At 40.1% G+C, this 27,668-nt stretch overlaps 1 protein-coding gene across 3 annotated transcripts; it reads left to right on the top strand.

Annotated features, from left to right (window-relative positions):
- Window positions 1–26,831, top strand: ADPGK (ADP dependent glucokinase). Of its 3 annotated transcripts, none has more exons than XM_081289759.1 (7): window positions 1–287; window positions 7,646–7,871; window positions 11,346–11,408; window positions 18,161–18,281; window positions 21,556–21,752; window positions 22,354–22,452; window positions 25,394–26,831. In XM_081289759.1, the coding sequence occupies exons 1-7, from the start codon at window positions 55–57 to the stop codon at window positions 25,946–25,948; spliced, it is 1,494 nt and encodes a 497-aa protein (XP_081145885.1). In that variant the 5' UTR covers window positions 1–54; the 3' UTR covers window positions 25,949–26,831. The 3 variants fall into 3 exon arrangements, with proteins under 3 accessions (XP_081145885.1, XP_081145886.1, XP_081145887.1); XM_081289760.1 differs by having other exon boundaries at window positions 25,397–26,831; XM_081289761.1 differs by lacking the exon at window positions 11,346–11,408.
- Window positions 26,832–27,668: the final 837 nt, after the last annotated feature.

A 27,668-nucleotide genomic window follows, 5' to 3' on the forward strand; every position in this document is an offset into this window, starting at 1 on the left:
GAGGCGCGGGCCAGGAACTGAGCCTACTGCTACTGCTGCAGCACCAGGGTCCCCATGGCTCTGTGGCGGGGCTCTGCGTGTGCAGGCTTCCTGGCGCTGGCCGTGGGCTGCGTCTTCCTGCTGGAGCCGGAGCTGCCGGGTTCGGCGTTGCGCTCGCTCTGGAGCTCGTTGCGGCTGGGGCCCTCGCCCTTGCCCACGGGATCTCTTTCCCCCGAGGGCCGGTTGGCGGCCGCCTGGGATGCTCTCATCGTGCAGCCAGCCCGGCGCTGGCGCCGCGTGGCTGTAGGGTGAGTGCCCGCAGGGCCTGGGTCTCTGGGCCTCTCTAGGAAGTGCGGGCGCTCAGTCCTCTGAGGTTCACTTTGGAGGTCGGGAGGCTACCGAGCTGTAAGATAAAGCCCGCGTGGAAACGGGTTTTCAGAAGTCCCCAGGAGGCGCCGGTGTCCGCGTTGCCCTCTTGGCAAAAGGTGTCGGATGTCTGGGTCTAGCCAATTTCGTCACCGCTGCAGGGATTCAGACTGGTTTTCACTCTGCTGGCCCCAGAGCCCTTCTTTTGTCCGGGTAGGACCAACCCTAATAGCCTTTTTGCACATCTCACTTAGCTTGTCACCTTCATGTTCAGGTGTCCATTCATCGTTCCAACTTCCAGCTTCCTTGCTTTATGGGCGCCTGTTCTTTGGCAGCCAAAAATGTCTTACCAGTTTTGACGGCATTCTTCCTCTTGCTTCGAAAGAAGAATGTTCTCTGCCTTTATCGACTTTCTTTTGCCCTGTTTTCTGTTAATTAACGCTATCCAGTTTGGAGACCACCACTTCACTGAGATTCCCGATTTTCAAATTCAACTTCTTTTAGTCTATATCGTCAGCTTGCTGCAGCCTTCCACTTGTTTAACACGCCCTCCTAGAAACTCTTCTTCCCAGACTTCAGTGACGTTGCATATTTAAGATTCTCCCAAATCACAACGCCTCCTTTTTTGTACTCCTTTCAGGAATATAATTATTTCCCTTATGCTACCTTTAGTCCCTGTCTCAGTTTCACTTGACTTTTGCCATCAACTCAAAGATACCATACAAAAGCAGGCCTTCTGTCAAGTACCCTACTAGTTTATGTGAGTGCTGGGGCCAGAAGGAGTAAGGTAGAGCAAAGTTATCCTGAAAATGAAATAATTTATGTAGCTTATGTAGAGTGGTGTCAGCTTTTGAAAGTACTCAATTGTTAACTTGTATTTTTTCATATCAGCACATTTACTGGTTCTTAAGATGTGTTTCCTTTTACCTCTTCTGAGTTCAGGCTCTTTTCATCCACAAGTATCAGCCTCTTAACTGTCCTCCTTTCATGCATGTTCTGTCAACAGATACTTATCAACGATTTCAAGTCTGCTGGGTTCTGAGGATATGAGTATAACAAGGTCCCTTCATCATTTGTTGAAAACTGATACATTCATTATTGTATTGATCTGCTTGGACTGCTAGGACAAAATACCACAGGCTGGATGGCTTAAGCAGCAGAAATTCATTTTCTTGAAGTTGTGGAGCCTTATAGTCTAAAAGGTGCGGGTGTGGTTAGTTTGGGGCAAGTCTTTTCTTTGCAGCTTGCAGTTGGCTAGCTTCTCCCTGAGTCTTCACATGCATGGCCTTTCCTCTGTGTCTGCACTGCTGGTACTCTTTCTTTTATGTGGACATCAGTCTTATTGGATTAGGAACTCTCCTGTGTGACTTCATTTAACTTTAATTACTTCTTTGAAGGCCCTGTGTCCAAATACAGTCACACTGGTTAGGGCTTCAACTTATAAATTTGTGGTGGGGTAGAGGATACCATTGTCCATAACAATTGTGAAAAGTGCTTTGTTGAATTCGAGTGGTAAGAACAAAGTGTGTGCTGGGGGTATGGTTTAGTGTTAGAACTTGCCTACTTTGCTGGGATCTATCCCCAGCACTGCCAGGGGGAAAAAAAATAAATAAAAATAAAAACAAAATAAGGTAGACCTATTGTCCCAAAGAAGGATTACTAATTCTTCCTAGGATAGAGTGTCAGAAAAAGCTCTAAGATGACCTTACATTTACTATTGCTGTATGATAAGTTACCCCAGAACTTAAGTAGCTTAAACAACAACCATTTTATGATCTTTTATTATCTGAGATTTGGTGGGGCTCTACTGGGCAGTTCTTGCTTGGGGTCTTAGGCAGTTATAGTTGGATGGTAGCTGGAACTGGGTTCATCATAAAGATTGATCATGGCTGAAACTTCCAGGGGGGTTTTATCGCCTACATGTGGCTTTTCCCTAGCTGTTTAGTTTCTCACAGCAGGAAGACTGGATTAGGAGATGGAATGTGTTGGGAGGACCAGGCAGAATCCTTAAAGTATCTTATGATTTAACCTTCAAAGTCTGTAGGGTCAGTTTTTACCAGAGTTATGGTTCCACCTGGTTTTAAGGGAGGGGTGTCACCTAAATCATACCTTAATGGGAGGAATATCAATGTCGAGTTTTAAAACGAACATGTGGGTTGGGACATCTTGTTGGGACCATTATGAGAAATATATTCTACTACAGTGACTTGTGTAACAGCCTAGAAAAGAAATGAGACTTTTAAAATAAATAAGCAAAGGTGGGGGAACAAGTCCACCTAGGAAAGAGAACCAAATGTGAGAAAGCAATTTGGCAAGAATCTTTTGGTAAAGAAATAAGATGCTCAGAAGGAAAGGTTGGACCAAATTCCAACATGCCTTTTATGTGAGGGTACGTGATAAGGAGGCCATAAAGATGTATAAACAGGTAAATGACACTAGTTATTTATTGAAAATAATGGAAGGGAATGTGAAAGGTGGATTTTGAGCAGCAGTTCATGTTTTGGGGGTTTTTGTTTGTTTGTTTTGGTATCAGAGATTGAACCCAGGGGCACTTGGCCACTGAGCCACATCCCCAGCCCTTTTTTGTATTTTAGTTAGAGACAGGATCTCACTGATTTGCTTAGTGCCTTGCTTTTGCTGAGGCTGGCTTTGAACTTGCAATCCTGTCTCAGCTTCCCAAGCTCTGGGATTATAGGCATGTACCTCCGTGCCCAGCCTGCTTCACATTATTTTTATAAGTAACAAGTCCGTTAGGAACATTTCTGGTTACCCAAAGAGGGGATATGGGAGGGATGGGTGGGATTATATACAATATATACAATACTTGAACCACAATCTCATTTTGGGTATATTCGACTTCTTGGGAGAATACACACCTATTCGTGGTCTCTCTCTCTCTCTCTCTCTCTCTCTCTCTCTCTCTCTCTCTCTCTCATGCACATACTCAAAACAATTTAGTGTGATAGCCCTAAGAATGAATGTCTGGAGACTCTGGTTAAGAAGACATTGTAGGGTTTACGTGAGAGGATTAAAGAGTCTGACCATTGCTTAGGAATGGTGATAAAGAAAGGTAAGATTTGAGAAAGATGTGCATAACAGGCTGGATGTTTTAGAGTAAAGAAAAGCAGCCCCCAAAGACAGGTTTTTAGTTTTGGGTATCATAAGAATCTTATGAGGTGGGCAGATACCAGTATTGTCATCTATTCATACAGATGAGTAAATAGGCTTGGACTCATTGATTACCCAAGACCACACATTTATCAAGTACAGAAGGTGCAATTTAAGCCCATTTCAGGTTTCATAGTCATGCCACATTGTTATCATATTAAGAGATTTAGGAAAAAGGTGATTTGTGGGGGAAGTTAAGCTGAATTTCAGAGGAAGGGAAATGCACCTTGTGGGATTTCAAAGGAAGCTGCTCCATCAGCTGGTAAAAATGAAAGGCTGGAATTTAAGAATGCATGAAGGACCAGGGTTGCAGATTTTAGGATATTAGCTCTTGGGTTGAAGGCTATCACATCTTTGTGAGTCTTCCCCTGCTTCCAAATTGGACCCTGGTACCTATTTAACTTTGGGTAAAAGATAAAGCCCTCATCCTAACATTGATTCCCCTATAACTGTCCTTGCCCTGATCTGTCTTGCTCTTCTCCCTGATATGAATTCTCCATTCTAGCTAGATCACATTCTTATTGTGTCCGAACACAAGGTTGATCCTTTCATCTAAAACTGCTTGCATATGCTCCCTACATGGATTTCAGTATCAGATAAATCTGGGTTTGAGTTTAGGCTTGTTCAGTTTTTAGCCTTTGGAATGTTGGTTAACTCCAACTTCACTTTTCTTAGCTGAAAGCAGTAATGGCCACCTGTCTCACAGAACATTGCAAATGGGTATATTCTATCTAAAAATGCCTGTCTAGCCCTTGGTACTTCATAAAGATCGGCTCCTTTCTCTTTGCAGAGGTACCATCCAGAATTCAGCCTAGGTACAATTGCCCAGACCTTTGTGATTTCTCTACAGTTCTGTATCTTATAGGTATTATAATTCTTATAATATCTGAGACACATGTTAAAACTAGAAGGAGCCTTAGAAAACATTTTACAGAGGATGAAACAGGATGGAGGTGACAGGAAACATCATTTTTTGAGGAATTCATAGCCTCAGAGGAAGAACTGTGTCCCCCTCACCCTGCCAGCCAAAAGTCTGTACTAGTTGCCTGGAAGCCAAGGCTTCCAGTGTGCCCTGCCTGGCCCTGCAGCCTCTTGTTTCAGCATTTGGCATATTTGCCTTGTTTGTTTTTTTCCAGTTATTTCATCTGTTTTCTCCAAAACCACACTATAATCTTTTTTTATACATTTCTTAAGTGTGAAATTCTGCCTTCGGGTCAAATGAGCATTGCTTTGTTTTCTGGTTCTGGTTAGCTCCTATCCCTCTATTTCCCCCTTGATAATAAAGTAGCTTAGGAGATTTGTTTACATTGGGGATGCTGTTGAGGAAGTGCAGAGGAAGATCCTTGCTCTGGTCAAAGTATTATATAACAAGCATATGTAAAAAATACTTAGTTTGGTATCTGGCCCATAGGAGATATTTAGTAATTTTTAAAAATTAATACAAGCTTTTTATAAAAGTTATCAAATGATGATTATAAGTAGGGGATAAAAAATGCTCCTCAGTAGTTATATTTTTTTTTGTAACTCAAAATCAGTTTTGTTGGTTTGTCTTGTTTTGCAAAATGCACTGAACTTTTCATTTTGCATTACTTTTGTAAACTTGACTTTCTCCACTCTTATCTCTAAAAAGTCAAATTCTGGGGCTGAGGACATAGCTCAGTGGTAAGGCACTTGTCCAGCATGCTTATCAAACTGTGTTTAAGATCTCAGTGGAACTAGATAAGAAAGTGATGTGTTTATAGTTTTTGAAGTAGTTTTATTTCTAAATGTAAAACTTCCTTGTTTTTGAATTTCTGCTGTTCAGATTCAGGACCTAAATCCTTTTGGATACTTTCTTTTTTTAAGATAGGCCAGTTTGGAGGAACTAGTATCCTTGGCTATCCAAACACTTTCTGAAGCTCAGGATTGTACTGAAGTTGGAGAGCCAAGAGATACCTGCAGTCCTATTCATAGGCTCACTTTTAAACATCTAATGTTCATTTAGTGGAAGTAAAGGGCACCCTTTGTGGGATGGGAATGAAACCAGTTTGCAGGGTGTGTTTGGTTTATTTCATAGGCTATGAAAGACGTGTATTAAAACATCCTTAAGCACCTGCTGCATGCTTGTCCATGTGTTTTATGCACTGAAAGGCATAGTAACCCATTATTACACTCTTCCAGTTAAGTCATCTATATTTTTGATTTTTAAAAGAAAATTTGAGTATTTAAATGCTGTTTGATGGGCAAAAATCTTTTCAAAACATGGATCCATAGATAAAGAATTACTAAAAGGACCCTTAATATGAGGATTCAAGTCATTTTGTGTCAGGAGGAGGAATGTCTCTCTTCCTGCCCTTGTAAATCTTCAAAAGTGGTGTAAATAATATCTAGCCCACATACAAACCTTTTAAAGTTACATTTATCTAAAACTTACAAAAGTAATACATAGTTGTAAAAATGAGAAATGTTATCTAATTAAAAGTAAAATTATTCTCCTTTATCGTAATTGCCCAATTTCAGTTTGCTACCATTAATGATTTGGTGTGTTAGTTTACAGACTGAGAGATTTTTGAAGTGGACTAGAAGAGAACATAGCTATGTGTTCCATGCTAAAAATCCAGTTCTTTGGGCCTTCTTCATGAATGAGTTTAACTTTAGGTTTCAAAGCTGCTCAGCATTAACTGAATATCAGCCACCCTTATCTCTAGGAGGTATCTTGGTCTGCTATGAGCTTGCTCTTAGAGTCTAGGAGCTGCTTGTGGCCACCAACCACACTAGCAAAAGGGACATTCCCAATAGGCAGAAGGAAGGATAGACGTAAATGGAAGTGACAGTTGGGGGCCTGGAAGACCTCATCTAGACACCTTAGTTATTTAGCCTTTCTCTTTAAAAGAGGGATGACCGTTAGCAAAGAAACACTGAAAATATATAAGCCAGGATTTTTTCATGCACACATAAAAGATGCCATGCCAGACAACCTTAGTATTTTATAATTTCCATACAACCTACCAGATGATGCACAAGTTTCTTGCCAGTCCTTTAAAGTTCATGGATAGGCTGGGCTTGGTGGTGCACGCTTATAATCCCAGTTACTTTGGAAGCTGAGGCAGGAGGATCCTAAGTCCAAGGGCAGCATGAGCAACTTAATAACACCCTGTCTCAAAATAAAAAGGGCTGGGGATATAGCTCAGTGGTGGATTGCCCCTGGATTCAATAACCAGTACCACACACACACACACACACAAAGATTCATGGGTAAGTCTTGTAAACACCTGTCAAGTGATTAGTTGTTACAAGGCCTCAAGTGTGCATCTTTTTAAAGCCCCACTCAGCTCTTCAAATGCAGGCTTTCAGCTGGGAGTATTTGGGCATTTAGGTATTGAATCTGTCTGGAGGAAAGTTGTCTGGAACTTAGAATTTTTTTTTCTTTTGTACCAGGGAATGAACCCAGGGGCATGCAACCACTGAGCCCCATCCCCAGTCCTATTTTGAATTTTATTTAGAGTCAGGGTATCACTGAGTTGCTTAGAGCCTCACCATTGCTGAGGCTGGCTTTGAACTTGAAATCCTCCTGTCTCAGCCTCCCAAGCTGCTGGGATTGATTATAGGTGTGTGCCACCATACCTGACTGGTATTTAGCTTTTGACCAAAATATATTTTGCTTACTTTGCACTAAGCAGTGTTCCTAAACATTGGTTATTTAATCTTCACAGTAGCTCTCTGAGTTAACTATTCATATCATTGCCATTTTTTCAGATGAGAAAACTAAGACTCACAGAAATTAAAGTGACTTGCCCAAGACATAGTGTGAATCCTGTTTGGCTCTGCTAATATTTCCTTAGAAATGCTACATTTTTATTGCCATGATAGCTTTGTTCTGAAATGCTAAGCACTGTTTTCTCACTTTTTTGACTAGTATAAATTTTTGCCAAACTTTCAAAAAAGGTTCTGATCTGATCCCATTACATATATCCAGATAAAGTAATTTTCCTTCTGCCACATGTTGTTTGCTTTCCAGTTAAAGTAGCAGATCCACTTCAGCTGTTCCCTGTTTGAATACAGTTCTCTGAAACCTTTCTCTGCAGCTAAAAGCCAAGGTGCTTTTCCTGTGCTATGACTGCTTCTTTTCACATGTCTCTCCTCCTCCTTACAGAGTCAATGCATGTGTCGATGTAGTGCTCTCAGGCGTGAAGCTCTTGCAGGCACTTGGCCTGAGTCCTGGGAATGGGAGAGATCATGCAGTTCTGCATTCAAGGAATGATCTGGAAGAAGCCTTCGTCCACTTCATGGGGAAGGGAGCTGCTGCTGAGCGCTTCTTCAGTGACAAGGAAACCTTTCATGATGTTGCCCAAATAGCATCAGAGTTCCCAGGAGCCCAGGTCTGTTAGTTCACCAAGAGTAAATTAAAACAGGGTGGGAAAAGAAGCCTTTTTTTTTTTTTTTTTTTTTTTTTAGAGAGGGAGGGAGAGAGAGAATTTTTTAATATTTATTTTTTAGTTTTTGGCGGGCACAACATCTTTGTTTGTATGTGGTGCTGAGGGTCGAACCCAGCGCCGCACGCATGCCAGGTGAGCGCACTACCGCTTGAGCCACATCCCCAGCCCCGAAAAGGAGCCTTTTAAGCAACTTTTCCTCCAGTTTGCCTCATGACAGTGACCTTTGGAAATCCAATTTTCCCTTTTTGTAAAACTGTATCTCATGTTTTATTATTAACTCTGTTTCTAGTCAGTTTAACTCAGCCAACATTAGTGATGCATATTTACTATAATTTTGGTTGTTGTTCATCATAAAGTTGCCTTTTTCATGTTATCTATGTTTGAAAGGAGGAAACATTGTCTATTAATTTGTTTTAGTTGTAATGCTTATTTTTGATAACTTGTAGTAATCTTAATGTGTCTGAGTCCTAAGCAGGAGAACAAGGCCAAACCCATAGAAAAGTAGACTAGCTTTTAACTGGGAAAAGGAGAGATGGGGCCATACCTTTGTTCTGCTCATGCAGTGGGGTTTCTGTGTGTGTGTGTGTGTTGCTGGGGATCAAACCCAGGGCCTCATGCATGCTACGCCACTAAGCCACAACCCCATCCCAAAAAGGAGTTTATCAACAGAACATGGATACTATTTTGTGGGGAAGACTGTCCTGTGACTGTAGTGGAATGTTTAGCATCCTTTCCAGCTCTTTTCCCAAGGGCTAAAAAGCATGTGTTTCCTTGGTTAGATACTCAGGAAGGGGAGTGAAGCAAAATGATCCCTGATTGAAAACCACTGGTCTAGATTGGTGGCTTTCAAATTTGAGTGTGCATCAGAATCACTTGGAGGAGCTATTGAAACAGATTCCTAGCCTACTCCCAGAGTTCTGATTGAGTAGATATGGTATGGGAATGAAGAATTTACCTTTCCAGCAAGTTTCCTGGTTGATGCTATTGGTCTGATGACCTCATTTGAGAACCAGTAGTCTTTGGGTTGGAACAAGTCAGATGGATGGAACTTCAGTGGTCTTCAAGCTCACCTGGTGATCATAAAGCCCTGGAGTCTTAATGGTCCAGGCTGGGGTGGGGGTGAGGATCACATAGAGTAAGAGTACTGGGGCTGGAGACCCAAGTGTGGCTCTTTCCATCTCATCCAGTGTGCCTGCTGCTGTGTCCTCATGCCTCTTGAGGCTGAATTCTGGTTGTTTGAACATTTTCCACCCCAGCTAATTCTCCTCATCTGAGACCTTACTTCAATGGGGCATCCCAGACCAGGCCTGAATTCTAGCCAGGGAAGCTCTTAATGCTGTTTTTAATTGGTACCTTTCACAGGCAAACCTTTGTGATCACTGATGACTTGAGATTTTAAAGATTTTTGTCCTTTGAAGCTGCCCATTTGAACATTAAAAATTGTCAGGGGTGTTAGCCAGCTGAGTTTCTAAAGGAAACAGCAAGTTGTTAAAATTTCTATGGTCATTTTGACAGCCTAGTTTAGTAGTGTCTGGTCTTTTAGAGAATCTTGATAGTTCCAATCTGATAAGTATACTGCTCAGAAATCTCTGTGATCATGGTATTTAAACCACTTCTGCTTTGACCCTACCATTTGTTTCATAACAAAAAAAATCTACAGAAACTCATCTTACTTTTTTGATGGTCTATTATTTCTTAACATTTTAAAACCTAAAATGTGTTACTTCTAACACCAATTTGGTGTCATTTGAAAATCCTTTAAACTGTAAGGTAGGTTGCCTGATGAACAACAGTGACAATTATATGAAAAATCTGAGTTGGGCACGGTTATACACACCTATAATTCCAGCAGCTTGGGAGGCTGAGGCAGGAAGATCACAGCCTTAGCAATTTAGTGAGGCCCTATCTTAAAAAAAAAGGGCTGGGGATGTGTCTCAGTGGTTAAGCACCCTAGGATTCAATCCCTGGTACCAAAAAGAAAAAGAAAAATCTGGTATCCATTTTGCAGATATCTTAATAATTTCCCTCAATAAAATTTTTTTTTTAATTAAATAGCTTTGTTTATTTTTATGTGGTGTTGAGGATCAAACCCAGTGCCTCACACATGCAAGGCAGGTGCTCTACCACTGAGCCACAGCCTCAGCCCATCCCCCAAGAACTTTTAGTAAATTCTGCTAGCCATCATTATTAAATAAAATGTGAAATCAGATTTGTTAAAAGGTCAAACTTAAGCGTGCATATCACAAAATTAATCTATGAAGAACTGTTAACATCCTACTTAAATCCAGAGATCAGTCAGCCCAAAGCGTGGGATGAGAGTGATGGCTAGCAGCTGGAGTTATTTAGTCTATGCCTCTGCATGGGCTAAAGGTTGTTAGCCCAGACAGAACTATTGATTAGGTTTCTTGACTTCAGAATTGAACAGCAGCCTTATTGCCTATTCATCAGGTTTCTAAGGTACATGGATCCATCCTTAGCAAAGTGGAACACCAGCCTTGAAGGATCTGCTCTCTCAAGCTGAAAGATGTATTAGAGGAAAATATTTTCCTGTGTTAGAGCCATTGCCTTTTAGAATTTACTCCCAGGGAACCATATATTCCCCAAGACATCAATGTGTTTGTTTCTTTCTCAAAATTTAGCAACAGACATTTACTGAGCACTTATGAAAAGATGGTCCCTGCCCTGAAGATGCTCTTCATGTGTCCAGATGATGATAACTAAAGTAGGCAAGGGCTGTAATATGGGTTCATATTAGAGGGGCAGGAAGTGGTCTGTAATCTTGTCTGGGGAAGATAGTTATGGAAGCTGAGATGTCACTGAGGAAGGGGTACAGAAAAGGCATCACAGAAGAGGCAGCAGCTGAGAAGGGGAGCTGAGAAGGGGAGGAACCTGCTAAAGGCCAGAGGTCAAGAGGAAGGCTGACTAGGAGAGTTGCAAGCAGATTGTGGAAGGGGCAGGCATGAGATGGAGACAGAAAAGAAAGCATGAGATTAAGTTAAATTTTAGGTGGGGGTGTAGCTCAGTGGTAGTACAAGTTTCCATATCCAGCACCATTAAAAAAAAAAAAAAAAAGTTGAATGATTCAGGAGGAAAGTGATGTATACTCATTTTAAAGGTTTACAAGAGCTAGCCACACTGTGTTTTTTCTTTATCTGTTCTGATGGCCCAGAAGTTCAGTCAGATTTGATCTATAGTTACAGCAGTCACACTTTAATTTTCAGGTTACCATATTTATTTTCTTCACATTTTACTCATTGTCTGTTTCTGTGTTTTTATTAACTTGTTTGTGTATTTGTTGTAAAGACACCTCAAAATATTTGGGGAAAGATGTACTATGATTATTAACATTAAAAATTATTAAGCTTGAGTAACTAGTTGTGCTAAAATTCTGCCTAATCACCTTGAATTATCTTTCAGCACTATGTAGGAGGAAATGCAGCTTTAATTGGACAGAAATTTGCAGCCAATTCAGATTTAAAGGTAGGTCAGATTTCCAGATTAAAATTTGTACCCTTCTGTTGTTTCAGTAATTTTAGGAGCAAGCATGGATATTTGTTCCTTGATTCAATTTAAGGATCACCTGCTTCTACACTAGTCTGTGGACCTCTTGTTAGGATGCATACAGTATTAGTAGGAGTGTAGTAATAACTAATACTTTCTAAGTGTTTACTACGTGCCTGGCATTGTCTTCAGTGTTTTACATAGATTTGACTAATCCTTGCAACACCCCTTATAAAGCTAGTTGGTACTGTCATCCTTGCTTTCAACATAAGGAAGCTTGAGGCACAAAGACATTCACAGAGGGTAAATAATGGAACTAGTATCCAAACCAAGGCAGTCTGACCCTGAGAGGCCATCAAGTAATGGTTATGAGCATGTGGGGATTATGGAAGTTATGAGAGAGAATGTACTTGGCTATGTTGATAAGCCTGAATCCAGATTGTCGAAAATTCATGCCATTAGATGAGGGTAGGTAGAAAAGTGTCTTCAAGTTTTGAACCATTTGCTATTAAGTAGAATTAAAAATGATTGCTATTTCAAAATAACATCTGAGTAAGAAGTTTGCTGTGCTATGAGTGGAATAGTTTTGAGGAGGGGAAGCCAACTTGGAGATTGTTGCTTACAAAATGATAAGGTTTGGATTAGAGCACCCAAAAGAGGAGAGACTTATTTATCACTGGAATCATGGTATGGCTAGACCATAAGTGGTAACAAGGAAGAGAGTAAATAAACGGACAGGTACAGGGTGATTGTGGCTTCTGACAGAGAAGGAAACAATGAACAGTGCTCTGGACTTGGGGAACCAACATAAAAATATAATTTTTCATTTCAGGGATGAAATGAAAAGCCAGAGAGAAAGTTAGTTAAATATGGCTAGATAATCAGCAGTGTTAGAGAAAAAATCAATGTGTTTGTTTCTTTCTCAAAATTTAGCAACAGACATTTACTGAGCACTTATGAAAAGAGCCACACTGTACACCAGGAGACAAATATACTTTAGATTGAGAGAGTATATTAAAGTGTTAACATTTATATTTTAATAAGAATTAAAATTCTGGGCTAGGGTTATGGCTCAGTGGTAGAACGCTTGCCTAGCATGTGTGAGGCACTGGGTTCCATTCTCAGCACCACATATAAATAAATAAAGGTCTATCAACAACTAAAAATATATTTTAAAAAAAGGATTGAAGTTCTTATGAAATTTTACAGTGGAAAATATAGATTTTTATAGTCATTATCCTTATGATAGTAATAAACTTCTAAACAGAGATGATTAGAAATTCCAGGGTAAACTCTTGGAAACATTATCTGTTAACAGAAAAAGAAAAGTTCAGTCATAAGCTCTTTAGCGAGCCCAGGCCCTTCTCATCAGAATCTTGGGAGTTTTCATGGTTCCCCACAAGGCACCTTCCTGGTCCTGAGAAATAATTCTATCCTTTGGAAAGCTAACACACTGGACTGTTGTGGGCAAGTACAAGATTGACCTTTCAGTATTGACCTCTTCTGAAACCATTATTTGCTCTTGGTCTCTAGAGAAGTTGGACCTGGGGCTGGTCTTAGTGGAAGGCATTCCAAAAAAACAAGTCTGGCCTTGGTACGAGAAAAGATCTCTTACTCAGTCCTCACAACAGTATTATAATTTTAAAGATAAGAGGGAGGTCCAGAGAGACTAAGTAACATGTCCAAATTCAGCTAGTTAGGATTCAGATGCCACATTCTGCATGACATTACCACTCTAATTACTATTAGGGTAATAGTACAGTCTTCAAAGATAATTACCACTGCTCTCTCAAAGAGATTCAGTTTAACTTGGTGAAATGCTACCCACCATGGACCTGGTGATCATCTGAGAACCATCAGAGATTAAGAGGTATTTTCCAATGCTGATGATAATAGCTAATGCTTATATAATTCTCAGTATATTCCAGGTACATAGATATGAACTAATTTAATCCTCTCAATACCCTATAAAGAAAGCCCATTTAAGAGTCCATACTCTGAATAGCCATGCTATAGTGTATCTCAGAAATAGACTCTGGCAAATATAGTAAAGGCAAATTTAGAAGAATGGCCAGATGCAGGAGTGAGGCAGTGCCTTTAAAAATATATTTGTGAGAGCTAGGGCTGTAGCTCAGTGGTAGAGCACTTGTCTAGCATGTGCATAGCTCCGAATTTGATCTGAGTAGATGTTGGATTTTTGTCAAATGCTGCTTTAGCATCTAGTAAAATGATTGTATGATTTTTGGTTTTTGGTTGTTTGCTATGTGGTAATCACATTGGTTTTCCAATGTTAAACCAACCTGGCATCCCTGGGATGAACCTTACTTGTTTCTGATGTATTAATTATCCTTTTTGTGTTTTGTTGAATTCAATTTACTAAAATTTTATTTAACATTTTAACAGTTTTTTTTTATTTTTTAGTTATTGATGGACACAATATCTTTATTTGTTTACTTATTTTTATGTAGTGCTGAGGATCAAACCCAGAGCCTCACATGCGTGAAGCAAGCACTCTGCCACTGAGCCACAACTCCAGCCCATATCTGTTTTCTTGAGGGATGCTGTCTGTATTTTTCTTATGTCTGTCTGGTTTTACTGTTGAGGTAATATTAGGCTTAAAGAATGAGTTGACAAGTATTTTCTTCCTCTTCAGTTTTTAAAAAGGTTTGTATAGAATTGGTATTAGGCCTTCTCTAAATGTTTGTAGGTTTTTCTAGGCCTATAGTCTTCAATGTGGGAAGGCTTTTTTGATAACAACTCTAATTGCTTTGTTTTGTTTTGGTTTTTAGCAGGTTACCGGGATTGAACTCAGGGGCACTCGACCACTGAGCCACATCCCCAGCCCTATGTTGTATTTTATTTAGAGACAGTCTCACTGAGTTGCTTAGCACCTCAATTTTGCTGAGGCTGGCTTTGAACTTGTGATTCTCCTGCCTCAGCCTCCTGAGCCACTGAGATTACAGGCGTGCACCACCATGCCCAGCTGATTTCTTTGATATAGAGAAATTCAGATTTTCTGTTTCTTGAGCAACCTTTGGTAGTTTGTGCCTTTCAAGGAACTATTCATTTTGTCCGTGTTGTTGAATTTATTGGCATAGTTAATCATAATATTCCCTTATCCCTTGAAGATCTGTAGAGTCTATAATGATGCTCTTTCTAATATTGTTCATTTATATCTTCATATTTTCCTAAGTGATTTGGCTAAAAGTTTATTGATTTTTATTGTTCTTTTTCAATGAATAATGAACTTTTGGATTTTTATGCATTCTTTTCTGTTTCATTGGGTTTTGTTTACTTTGAGTTTAACTAGCTTCTTTTTCTAGTTTCTTAAGGTAAGAAGCTAAGGTCATTGATTTGAGACCTTTCTTATTTTCTGATACAGGCCATTCAGTGCTATAAATTTCCTCTTTAGTACTGCTTTAAATGTGTCCCACAGATTTTATATGTTGTTTTTGTTTTCATTTCAAGATATTTTCAGTAATCCTTTGATTTCTGAAGATGTACTATTCTTGGACTAGCGGTGTTAGTTTTCTAAATTATAAAGATTTTCCTCATATTGTTACTGATTTCTATTTTAATTCTGATCTAGTCTGAAAATGTTTTCCATGACCTTTTAAATTTATTGAAACTTTTTAATGGCCCAGAATATGATCTCTCTTGGTGAAATTACATGTGTCTTTGAAAGTTTTTCAAGAGTATGTAGGGGTCTTTCTATTGTTGAGTAGAGGGTTCTGTAAATTTAACAACTAGGTCAAGTTGGTTATTGGTGATGTTCAAGCCTTGTGTGTCTTGTGTATATCATTACTGATTTTTCTGTCTATTTGATTATCAGTTATTCAGAGAGGGGTATTGACGTATCCAACTACAATAGCAGATATGTATTTCTATTGGAAGTTTTATAATTTTTTTGGTTCGTGTATTTCAGAGCTCTTTTATTCAGTGCATAAATATTTAGGATTGTTAACATTCTTTTCATGAATTCATCCCTTTTCCTTACCAGGGATAAAGAAAATGATTTCATAATCTTTGTTCTGAATTCTATTTGATAAAATAGCCATCACAGCTTTTTTTTTTTGGATTAATATTAGTGTATCTTTTTCATCCATGGGCTTTTAACCTATTTGTGTTTTTAAAGTGTGGATAAGCATATAGTTAGGGCTTGCTTTTTAATCCACTTTGGCAATCTCTGCCATTTAATTGGGATGCTTAAACTGTTTACATTTTTGTTTGGTGTTGGGAATTGAACCTAGGGCCTTATGCATGCTGGGCAAGCATTCCACCAGTGACCTATATCCCCAGCCCTAGACCATTTACATTTAGTGTGACATTATTCTTTATTTCTATTGGTTCTGTTCTTTTATCTTCTCTCTTTCCTCTTTCTCCATAGTCTTTTTGAATTATTTTCTATATTTAATTTTATCTCTTCTGGACTTATTAGCTGTACATCTTATTTTAGTGGCTGCATTAGGGTTTATGGTGTATAAGTTTATGGTGTATATAAGTATATGGTGTACATAAGTATGGTGTATAAGTTTATGGTGTATATAAGTATAGCTTATCACAGTATACTTTCAAGTGATATTACTGCTCCATTACACTATAAGAACTTCAGAATATCATACTTCCATTTCTCTACTCCAGTCCATGTACTATTCTCACAATGTATTTTACTTCTACATATGTTACAAACTTCACTCTACATTATTAGTATTCTTTAAACAGATCTTTTAAAAAATAATAAGGAAATAATCTTATGTGCTTATCCAGAGTTAGCATTTCTGGTGCTCTTCATTCCTTTAGTTAGATCCACGTTTCCATCTGGTATCATTTGTGTTCTGCCTGCAGAACTTCCTTTAACATTTCTTGTGGTGCAGGTCTGCCAGTAATGAATTATTTCGGCTTTTATATATCCAGGAACTCTTTTATGGTATCATGCTGAGGAATTAGTGGAGTTTACTTGGATTATTTGGCTTTTTCATTTCTTAGGGATCATTGTGCTTTGCCTAATGTCCAAGCATTTTGAAAACCATTGTTATGTTTTGTCTGATTTTTAGTGTTCTAGGTAGGGGGGTAAATCTAGCCAAGAATCAGAAAGAAAATAGTGGCAGAGGCAAGAATTGTCAGATTTGGCATGTAATGTGCCCATGTCAAGGCAGAAAGGCAAGGGAGGTGTATTTTCACCAGAAGCTGGGATTTCTAATTACATACATGAAAGTACCTCTGCACAAAGCAATATACAAACAGAGCTACTTAGCAAGTTAAAATGCCTTTTGAAATTTCTGGATGGGGCATAATTTGAAACAATGTAGATGGTTCCTGGGGATTTTAATTTGCCCCCTCCACCCTCAGAATTCAATGGTTTTGAGCCTGTTATCCTGACCTTGAGGGCATGGCAGAAACAGCAACTTATTGGAACTGAGAGGTGGCAGCAGATGTGAAGTGGTTTCTAGAAGGAATAGCCAGGGGGAGGCCTATCTTGGAGTTGAAGAAAAAGGTATTGAGAAGTTGCAGAGTACCTCCTCCTAAACTTTCTAAATTGAGTTGCTCATTAATTCTCATATTTGAAAGGTTAAGTATGGTAGAGTGCTTTTTTGGGGGGGAGGGGGATGCTAAGGATTGAACCTAGGGCACTCTACCAGTGAGCTGCGTGCCTAGTCCTTTTTTATTTTTAGACAGGGTCTTACTAAATTGCTAAGCTGGCCTCCAACTTGTGATCCTCCTGCCTCGGCCTCCCAAGTAGCTGGGATTACAGGCATGCACCACTGTGCCCAGTTTCAGAAGTTCTTTTTCTGTACTGTGTAAAATTCAAATGATTGTTTTCATCTAGCAGTCTTTTCCCACCTTCCTTCCTTTCTTCTTCTTCTTTTTCTTCTTTTTTTTTTAAATTGTGATGCTGGGAATTAAACCCAGGACATTATTCATGCTAAAGCACTCTACCAATCAGCTATATCCCCAGCATCTGTCATATTTGAGCAAACAATATCCCATGTCTATTTGCCTACACAGGGTATGAATGTGAATTAAAAAGATAATGTAGGGGAATAGGGTGTATCTTGGTCTGCCTGGGCTGTCATAATAATAAAATACCATAAACTAGGTGTTTTTTTTTTAAATTATTTTTGAACAGTTCTGGATACTGGAAAGTCTAAGATCAAAGTTGCAGCAAAGTTTTGTTTCTGGTAAGGGCTTTAAGATTCCTGACTTGCAGAGGCTGCCTTGTCACTGTTTTTTGTTTTGTTTTGTTTTTCACATGGCCTTTTCTTGGTTAACACAGATCTCTCTTCCTTTTCTAATAAGGTCACCAGTCCTATCTGATTAGGACCTCACTCTTATGATCTCATTTAATCTTAATAACTCCTAAAAGTTCTATCTCCAAGTACCATTCCATTAGGGTTAGAGCTTCAACATCTGAATTCAGGGAGCACTCACTCATTCAGTTCATAATAGGGAGTCTGGGCTGTAATAGTTGCATAGGCACCTGACAACTATGACTTTGGTCTTTGGTCATTTTCTTGTTTCTGGGTATATTGTGGCATTAACTTCCAGAGGCTTATCCCCTGTTAAGAGCCTCCTGTGCTACATACCTCCAAAGCAAGGACTTTTGGAATTGAATTAGATTCAGTATTTTGTTGAAATGAATAGAATTGGCCTGAATGTACCTAGTGGTTATTGTTCAGATTGTTGGAAAAGAAACAGATCTGGTAGACTGACTTCACATTGCTTATCTCCAGGTTCTTCTTTGCGGTCCAATTGGTCCAAAGCTACATGAACTTCTTGATGACAATGTATTTGTTCCACCAGAGTCATTGCAGGAAGTAGACGAATTCCACCTCATTTTGGAGTATCAAGCAGGTAAGGGAAGGGTATTAATGGTATAAGCTGTGCATCTTCAGACTTGGCTTTGTGCCAGAAATTCATCTTTGTAAATTAGTAGGATCTTATTTGTGTCCCCATACCAAGTTTCTCAAGTCCATTGATCTGCAGAGCTGTTATCATTTGTTATCTCAGAGAGTGATAGAATATTACATCATGAGAAAAATTCTCAAGTCTACAAACCAAATTGGTGTGAACCCAGTGGAAATCAGGCTGTAGGAAAGCAGGCATCTTGAGTAAAAGTGAAAATGTGTTAAACACACATTTGTGAAGCTTCCCTTTATTACTAAGAAAAGAGAAGGGCAGGTAATATTTCCTCAGCTCTGCTGAATCCTGCCCAGGACCCTTCTGGCCTGACTTACCCAAGCTGCTTAGATTAGTTCCAGGCCTCTGGCAAGCTTCCTTTGGAGTAATTTATTTTTTCCCTGAGGTGAGTGGGAGTGTTTTGTATTTAACCTCACATTATTTCTTATTATAAGGTATTTCAGGGGACTGGGATTGTGGCTTAGTGGTAGAGCGCTCACCTAGGAGGTGCAAGGCCCTGGGTTCCATCCTCAGCACCACATAAAAATAAATAAATAAAGGTATTGTGTCCAACTATAACTAAAAAATAAATATTTTTTTTAAAAAGATATTTCAGTGTTTATAAAGCCAAATCACCCCACAAGTAGATTTTTTTTGTGTTATAAAGACTAGAGATTTATTTTCTGCAAGAACCTTAAATACCTGGACATATTTTGAGTCTCTGTGTTCTTTGCTGTATCTTTTCCTGTACTCAGAACTCACTCGAGTTCTGATAAACACATTATTAATTCACATTAAAGATTCAAATATGCAAACAGCTAATTGGCTCCTTAGAGGAGTAGTTAACACTCTTCAGTGAACTGCTTCCAAATCACACAATTAAGAGAACCTCACCTACTAGAGTAATGATCTATAATGTAAGATAGGAAAAAATAGTGCTTGTTGACAATTATACCTTTCTCCAAGTATGAAAAAGAACTGTTGTTTGCTTCTGGTTCCCTTTTGGGTGCTTATTAGAATCAGTTGAAATTTAGCAAGGGCAGGATCTGAAAATCAGGGCAGAATGTTGCAGGAGGTACTTCATACCTAATGATGCCCAAGGAGTTTTTCTCCATTTTAGTTTTCCCAAATAAGAGTGACAATTTTGCTGGGCGCAGTGGCACACATCTGTAATACCAGTGACTCAGGAGGCTGAGGCAAGAGGATTGCAAGTTCAAAGCCAGCCTCAGCAACAATGAGGTGCTAAGCAACTCAGTGAGACCCTGTCTCTAAAGAAAATACAAAATAGGACTGGGGATATGGCTCAGTAGCCAAGTGCCCCTGAGCTCAATCCCTGGTTTCCCCCGCCCCCAAACAGAAGTGACATTTTTCACTCTTCAGTGACAATGACTATTGACTGGAAGGTGCTGCTACCACCAGTCCAGATTAGTCTCTCTTCCATTTCTGTTGGTGCCCATAGCATGAACTAGGCACCTTTACAGTTCCTGGTTTCTATTGATTCCTGTGGTGACTACATAATGGAGAGACTAGGATCTTCAAACTGGACTTTGCTGTTATGTTTGATAGCTCTGCCTCTTGTGGAGGTAAGGAGATAGCTTGTCTCAAAACAAGATTGGTTCATCTTTTCTTCCCTCTTGCCTGACTTCCTTATTTTTCTTTGTACAAAGTAGTGCACTTCTGTGAAATTTTGTGCTGAGTTACATTTTCATAGGCCCCAGGAGGGAACATAATCTGGTGGTTGCAGCCCTTGGGTCAGCTTTCTTAACTCCATCCCCAGCTTCTCTCTAACCTGGACAAGTAAATTCTGAGAGGATTTGCAAACTTTTTTTTTTCCTTTTTCTGTCCTACTAGACAGCTCCACAGCAGCTCATTTTCAGGGCTGGGAATCTGGTGAGCCAGAGTGGTCAAAGGGCAGGATGGTAAATTGAGAGAAGAGATTGCTTATAGAAATGAATACAAAGTTCTGTGAGAAAAGAAGGGCACTAAGTATTATTACTGACTATTCCAATCTGTCTGCTTCTTGGGCCACTTCATCAGTCCTGTGTCCTATGGAAACAATAAGCAGCTCTCCATATTTCTCTTTGTCCATACCTGTTTATTTTTGCCTCTGTCATTCCCTGAAGAAATCAGTTTCTTTTGAATGCTGTGTGGCTCTTTTGTCCTAGGCTAGGTTAGGCTGTGTTCCCAGCAGTGTCACTGTTCAAGGGCAGGGTAGTGTCTTGCTATATGGAAAGTATCAGTGTAATGTATTTTTCCCATTGTACAGAGTCTTGTTAATTTGGGAAATCTTGGATTTGGAGTTAATACCTATATTTTTTGCTGCTGTGGTCCATTAGGTCATCAATCTGTTTTCTTAATTCACTTTTTTTTTTTTTTTTTTTTTTTGCTAATTCATTCATATAGCTACATACCAGGTTCAATGTGAGGTAGTAGGAAAATGAGGTAGAAGACTACACAGGCCCTACCCTCAGCTCACAGTTTACCTTAGGAGATGGACACTTGAACAATTAGTTCAAATCATGTGCCAAGTCAATAGTGTTGCCTCTGGTAAGGAGGTTATTGAATCTGCTTAGGTAGGGGCAAGTCTTTCCTGACTCACATTTAGGGAGAAAGTAGCACTTGAATGTGGCCTTGAGCAGTCATTACTCCAAAGCAACTCCTGCCCAAGTGGTGGAACAGCCAGATGTTCTCACTCTTTGGATCAAGTGCCCAGAAACCACAAGAGAGCAGCAGAGAGTAGGAGGTACAGTCAGCTTGGCTCTTAGATTCCAACTAAGTGGAAGGTCCTAGAGCATTGCTGTGAGGTAGAATGTACTTTGGGAATGGCAACCAGTCCTATCTGCAGGAGTATGCCTAGTGTGATGGCATTTGGAAGTCATGCACAGTATAACTGCGTCCAGTGTTTGGGAGCTCAGTAGACAGCAGAGCTTTCCTGGAATTCCAGGGGAGCTAATGACCTTGAGAAAGGTAACCTCTTGAAAAAGGCATAAGAGACTCACACTGTTGCTGTTTTTTTGCTGATTTGGGTTTAGGTTTTTGGTTTGTTTCTTTACCAATTTACCAGCATGAATGTGGCACCAAGCTGACCTTCGACCATTATTATTGGGACCCACTCAGCCAGCAGTTAGCCTGCTCAGAGCCAGGGCTCCAGGGAGACACCTGCAAGTGCCTCCACAGCTAGGAGACTGAAAGCCTCTTCCTTTTCTTTCCATTGACTGGGCTTTTCTAGGGGAGGAGTGGGGCCATTTTAAAGCTCCCCATGCCAACCGGTTCATCTTCTCTCACGACCTCTCCAACGGGGCCATGAATATGCTGGAGGTGTTTGTGTCTAGCCTGGAAGAGTTCCAGCCTGACCTGGTGGTCCTCTCTGGATTGCACATGATGGAGGGACAAAGCAAGGAGCTGCAGAGGAAGAGACTATTGGAGGTAACAGCACTGTTACAGAATCTCACAGACCCCAGCTAGGTTTTTTGTTTTGTTTTGTTTTGTTTTTTCCTTCCAGGTTCCTTTCTCTCTCTGCCTCTGTACTTGTGCTGCCTTGCCTTGGCTCATGCTCTCCCAAGGACATACCTTAGAAGCAGCTAGAGTAGGACAGACAGGTCATATAATCTTCTTGCCTGAGCCTCTGCATCCTGTGCTAAACTGAGCGTGGCTACAAGCTGCAGGGTTTGTAGTTATGTCCTTTATGTTATCTGTGCCGTCTCACTTCATATCACCTGTGCTGCAGTTCCTGTAGATCTGAATGGCAGTTGAAGCCAACCACATAGTTTAGATCCTAGGAATAGGCTGGCAGCATGAACAATAAGGAGCAGTTCTTTGGCCTCTGATTCTATAAGCCTGATGGCTCTCTACAGAATGCAGTTCTCTGTTGGAAAAAGTATCTTTTGTCCAGTTGCTTGTAGCTGTCAGAGGATACAAAGAAGGCAGGTGCCAGGGGCATCCAGACTGCTCAGGACCTCATCTTTTCTTCCCTCTTGCCTGACTTCCTTTTATTTCTAATGGCAGTGTTGGTCTCTTCTCTTTCCAGGTTGTAACTTCCATTTCTGACATCCCGACTGGTGTTCCAGTTCACCTAGAGCTGGCCAGTATGACCAACAGGGAGCTCATGAACAGCATTGTGCATCAGGTAACCAACCACCTATGGGCAACCCATGTGTCCTCCTTTAGCCCTGGCCTCATTGGGCCTTGCAGAGAAGCTCCTTTGTCCAGTGGGACTGGGTGTTTGGGCTCAGGGACTGTCTCACTGAGATGTGGGTGTTGTGTCATTCAGAACTAGAAGACCCAAATAAGGATTCAGGACTGTCCTAGGACAAGATTTCCTAGTAAGTTAGAAATATGGCGGTGTGAGCCAGGTGGGGTGATGCATATCTGTAATCCCAACAAATTGAGGCCGAGGCAGGAGGATTGCAAGTTCAAGGCTAGCCTCACCAACCTGGTGAGACCTTGTCTCAATATTTAAAAAAAAAAAAAAAAAAAACTAACTCAGTGATAAAGTTCAGTCGAGAGGGAAGGAGATATGGCAATGTAAATTGATGGGCCTGTGAGTCCTGTTGCTTCTCTGGAAGTGAATGGTTTTTGCAGAACTCAAAACATGAAAAACTGAAAGCCCAACTCAGCTGATTTTACTTAAACTTTTAAGAAGCACCAAAAAAGGAAACTGGTGAACTTGACCTCCTCACCACTAGACATGTAGGAATTTATCTCCTGCTTCTGTATAGCAGCAGTGGTTAGCATAAATCCGAGTGAGCAAGGCATAAGAATGCAAGCTTTGCCATTCACTAGCTCTGTGAGTTCAGATTACTTAACTCTTCGTTTTATTGTTATTTAACCTGTTAATTGGTAATGTGTTGTTCAAAAACCGAAAAGTATTAAAAGATACACAGTGAAGTCTCATTCTGGTTCTCCCCTTCCTCCATCTGTCTACCCTTTGTAATTTTCTTATTAGCTTTATCTGTATCTCCTGAGTTATAATGTATGATACAGGAATATATTATTTCTATGTTTTATATAAAAATATAAATTTTTTTTGTCCTATTTTACTCAAAAAAAAAAAAATAACACAACATACTGAACACACTGCTCTGCCCTTTGCTTTTTTTCCCACTGGAAAATCTTGGAGATCTTTACTGTGTTGTTACTTGGAGAGCACCTCAGTCTTTTCACAATGATGTGGTGAAAGTGAGTGTGGGGTGCTTCTCAGTTTGTTTGACCTGTACCTTCTTGTGGACATTCTGGTTGGTGACTGTCCTTCCCTTTTACATAGGATGCTGCAGTAAATAATCTTGTACATTGTTTTATTTTGCCTGTAAGCAAGTATATGCATTTGATAAATTCTCAGAAGTGGAATTGCTGGATTGAAGCCTAAGAAAGCATTTAGAGGTTTGAGATTGCCTTCCATGGGAATTACACTTTATGTCCCACTAGCAGTGTTTAGAATATGTGACTCTGTGGTACTTAGCTTTTGCACACACAGCAAATATTCTGTGTGAATATTTTCCTTATATTCTTGCCACTGGAATGGGATTAAAAATTAGCATTTGTATCAGTCTGGCAGTTGAAAAATAGTGTCAGTGTAGGGTTTGTTTTTGTTGTTTGCAGTGTTGGGGATCAAACTTGGGCCTCAGAACTGAGCTACACTTCTAGCCCTTTTCTAAAAAATTACTTCTTTTTTAGAAAAAAAAAACTTTTAAAATTTTACTTATTTTTGGTACCCCCCAGTCCTTTTTATTTTATTATTTTCTGAGACAGGGTCTTACTAAATTGCCAAGGCTGGCCTCAAACTTGCAATCCTCCTGCTTCAGCCTCTAGAGTTGCTGGGATTATAGGCATGCCCCACTATACCCAGCAAAACAGTCTTTTATTTTTCTGGACTGTTTTTAGGTTCACAGCAAAATTGACAGGGCTCCCATATGCCCTTTGAGCCCCTTACAGGCACAGCATCCCCCACAATCGGCACCCCTCACCAAAGGGTACATTTGTTATAATCAGTGAACCTACAATGATACATTATCATCACTCAGAGTCCATAATTTACAACTGAGTTTATTCTTGGTGTTTTTCAGTATAGTTTTTACTTGTATTTCTTTTTGAGGAGGAATATTTTTTCACTTTTAAAAAAAGCTTTTTTTTTTTTTTTTTGTCCCCCCTCTGAAAGTCTCCTTAACCCTTCCTAGCCTTGGTTTGTAAATTGAAGGCAGTGCCTTCTTCCATCCAAGGGTTACAGTAAGAATTGGATGAAGAGAGAGAACTCTTCAGAGTTCAAAACATGCAGAAAATGAAAAGCCATTGGCTTTCATCCTTCTTAGCACAGAACATGCAGGAAATGAAAGCCATTGGCTTTCAACAACAAAGGTATAAGGCCATTATTATTTTATGGGCATGCACACACATACATGTACATACTCAAGGACTCATGTCTCCTGCAGAAACCTTTACCTGTTTCTAACAAAAGAAGTGCTAAGGAAGACAGTGAGGTAGACATAGTGGTTCCCCACAAGACAGAAAATGGGCTCAGTGGCTCCTGTTTCCCTTTCCACATGTTGTTATTCAATGAAGACTATTTTCCTAACTCTCACCTGCTTAAGTAGTTTAGCTCTAACGTGAAACAATATTCTTGCATCTTGGTGTTATTTCCACAGAGCCATTATGATCTTGACTATACATTGTTCAGGTCTTCTCCATTTTCCTGGCATAATGCCTGCTGACACTCAGGACTTGGCCAAGAGCCATATCCTGGCATGATAAGAGTGGCTGTTGCATGAACACAGGCAAAAGTTAGGCACCAAGGAAGGAAATACAAAATAGGTACACCTCCACCCTTTCTGAATGGTACATAATAAAAGACTAGGTTTGAAACAGCATTTTGGTAACTTTGCAGTTTTTCCCAAGTGATCCTGAAGGTGGAGGTGGATAGAGATGAAATGGTTGAAATGATGAGTTCAGTCACAGGAAGGCCTGATAAGAAAGATGCCTGCCTGCCTTCCCTGTCATTTAGTCATTGGCTGCGTCCTAAGATTCAGGAGCTCGGTTATACCCACCAGAAAGAGACCTGTCATTGTTTTTGTTAGCAGGTCTTTTCTGCAGTGACTTCTCTTGGGCTGAATGAACAGGAGCTGTTATTTCTCAGCCAGTCAGCATCTGGACCACATGCTTCTCTCTCCTCCTGGAATGGTGTTCCTGATGTGGGCATGGTCAGTGATATCCTCTTCTGGATCTTGAAAGAACATGGGCGGACTAACAGCAGAGCCTCGGACCTTACCAGGATCCATTTCCATACGCTGGTCTACCACATCCTGGCAACTGTGGATGGACACTGGGCCAACCAGCTTGCAGCCGTGGCAGCAGGAGCTCGTGTGGCTGGGATACAGGCCTGTGCCACCAAAACCATAGACACCAGCCGAGTGTCTCTGAGGGCACCCCAAGAGTTCATGACTTCCCATTCAGAGGCAGGCTCCAGAATTACATTAAACCCAAACAAGCCAGTAGTAGAATGGCACAGGGAGGGGATATCCTTTTATTTCACACCAGTGTTGGTGTGTAAAGACCCTATTCGAACTGTGGGCCTTGGAGATGCCATTTCAGCCGAAGGACTTTTCTATTCAGAAGTACATCCTCATTTTTAGGAAGATTGTGGCTAATTATAGGAAGAAAGTGGTTTGGAAAACAAGATTCAGGGTGTCAGAACCATTTTTAGATCTAATTGGGAAGATAGCCAAAGAAACAACAGCAGATTAAACTGTACAGATACATTCCAGCCTGTTGGCGATTACATAAAAACATTTCAGGTTTTAATCAAAACTTAGCTATCTACTAACAAGACTGGATTTTTGTTTTTTGTGTTGTAAGTTACAGGGGTTAAAAAAAAAAAAAAACACCTCAATTCTAAAACCCCAATTTATGCAGTGTTGTCAAGTATTTTTTAAGCCAGAGTTAACTCTCAAGAGCATGTCAGCCAGAGAAAGTCTTTCTCTCCTTGCTTACTAGAGGACTGCTTCATTACTCACTCACCACCCTGGGCTCTGGTAAAGCCCCATGTGAGATTCTTGGGTCTCTCAGCTTACCACTTGCAGCAGAATCAAGACTTCCATTCAGTGTTACAGCGACAGTATTTAATGAGCATATCTTCTCAGTCTCCTGTTCTCAAACTTAGGTCAGAGCCACGGGTAAAGACAAGACAGTCCCACCTTGGAGCCTTGGTAAGCCTTTGAGCCATTCATTCTCTTGTTTGGAACCCTTGGTGGCATTGTGAGCTGAAGGACTGTGCCTTCCTGCCTTGGCTCCCTATATTGTAGACTGGCTGATCAAAGGCTCCTGTGGCTTGGGCATTGCCTCCTCATTGCCCAGCTCTGGATATGCTTCCTGCAACAGAAGACTAATATTTGTTCTTTCTGAGCCTTGAAGGAATTTGCTTTTACAACTGGAATTTGCTTCCATCTCTTATGTATAAAAGATCATGTATGTTTTATGTTTTCATTTACACATTCATTAAAGAGTTAGACCTCATAAGAGTGCCAGGATCATGAATAAATTTGTCATGTTATATATTTATTTTTTTATAAACCAGGACCTCTGTGTGCTTTTAAAAATATTAAAAACAATTTACATTTCAGGAATCCTGTCTGTAATTGATTTCATTTCCACCTTACTCTGGACTGGTCTTATGGCTTACATGTTACTCTGCTCATGATGTTTGTATTTTGTCCGTCTCTCACACTGAGCCTGTACTGTAGACCTGTTCTCTGGGGTTTAAAGACAGAAGCTAGAGTATGAAGTAGCCAAGTCAAAGTTGAGTTGGAGCATAGCAGTTGCTAAGCATGGTGAACTTTGGTTTGTTGGAAGGATGTAAGGGACACAGAAGATGGCAGCAGGCCTGCCTTGTACAGGGTCATGATCTCACCAGGCCATAGCAGCAGCTTCTTGAATCTCAAAAGCTACCTCAGGCGTTTCATATATGATCTTCCCTCCCTGCTTTGGGTAAGAAGAAAATGCTTGATTACTCATTTTCAAAGAAAATTTGAACCTAGAGAATTATACAACTTGCAAGTGAAAGTAAGTAGCTCATTAAGGAAATCTTATCCTTTTGTGCCTCTAGGCTCAGTTAAAACAATCACCAACTTTCTGGCCAGTTTTTAAGTGAGAAGACATTTCTCTGTTTCCCAAGAATTAGAATAACTCATCATTTCTAAACCTTTTAAGCCTAAAAAGACTATTAGTAATACTGAAGTGTTCTCCATGATTTTTTTCTGTGTAAGCTGTCCGCTCAGACCCTTCCCTGAATGTATATTCTCAAAAAGTTCTCCAATTTTTATTGGTAATGTCAGTAAAAATTAGTTAGAAGTGTGA

This window comes from Spermophilus citellus (genome assembly GCF_964194105.1).
Source record: "Spermophilus citellus genome assembly, chromosome: 4".
NCBI classification, from domain to species: domain Eukaryota; kingdom Metazoa; phylum Chordata; class Mammalia; order Rodentia; family Sciuridae; genus Spermophilus; species Spermophilus citellus.

Bases quoted from the DNA above. Each gene is read 5' to 3' on its own strand.
- ADPGK (XM_081289759.1), top strand. From the start codon at position 55: ATGGCTCTGTGGCGGGGCTCTGCGTGTGCAGGCTTCCTGGCGCTGGCC. The intron at 288-7,645 runs GTGAGTGCCCGC...TCCTCCTTACAG, and splicing joins TGGCGCCGCGTGGCTGTAGG to AGTCAATGCATGTGTCGATG. The intron at 21,753-22,353 runs GTAACAGCACTG...TTCTCTTTCCAG, and splicing joins AGAGGAAGAGACTATTGGAG to GTTGTAACTTCCATTTCTGA.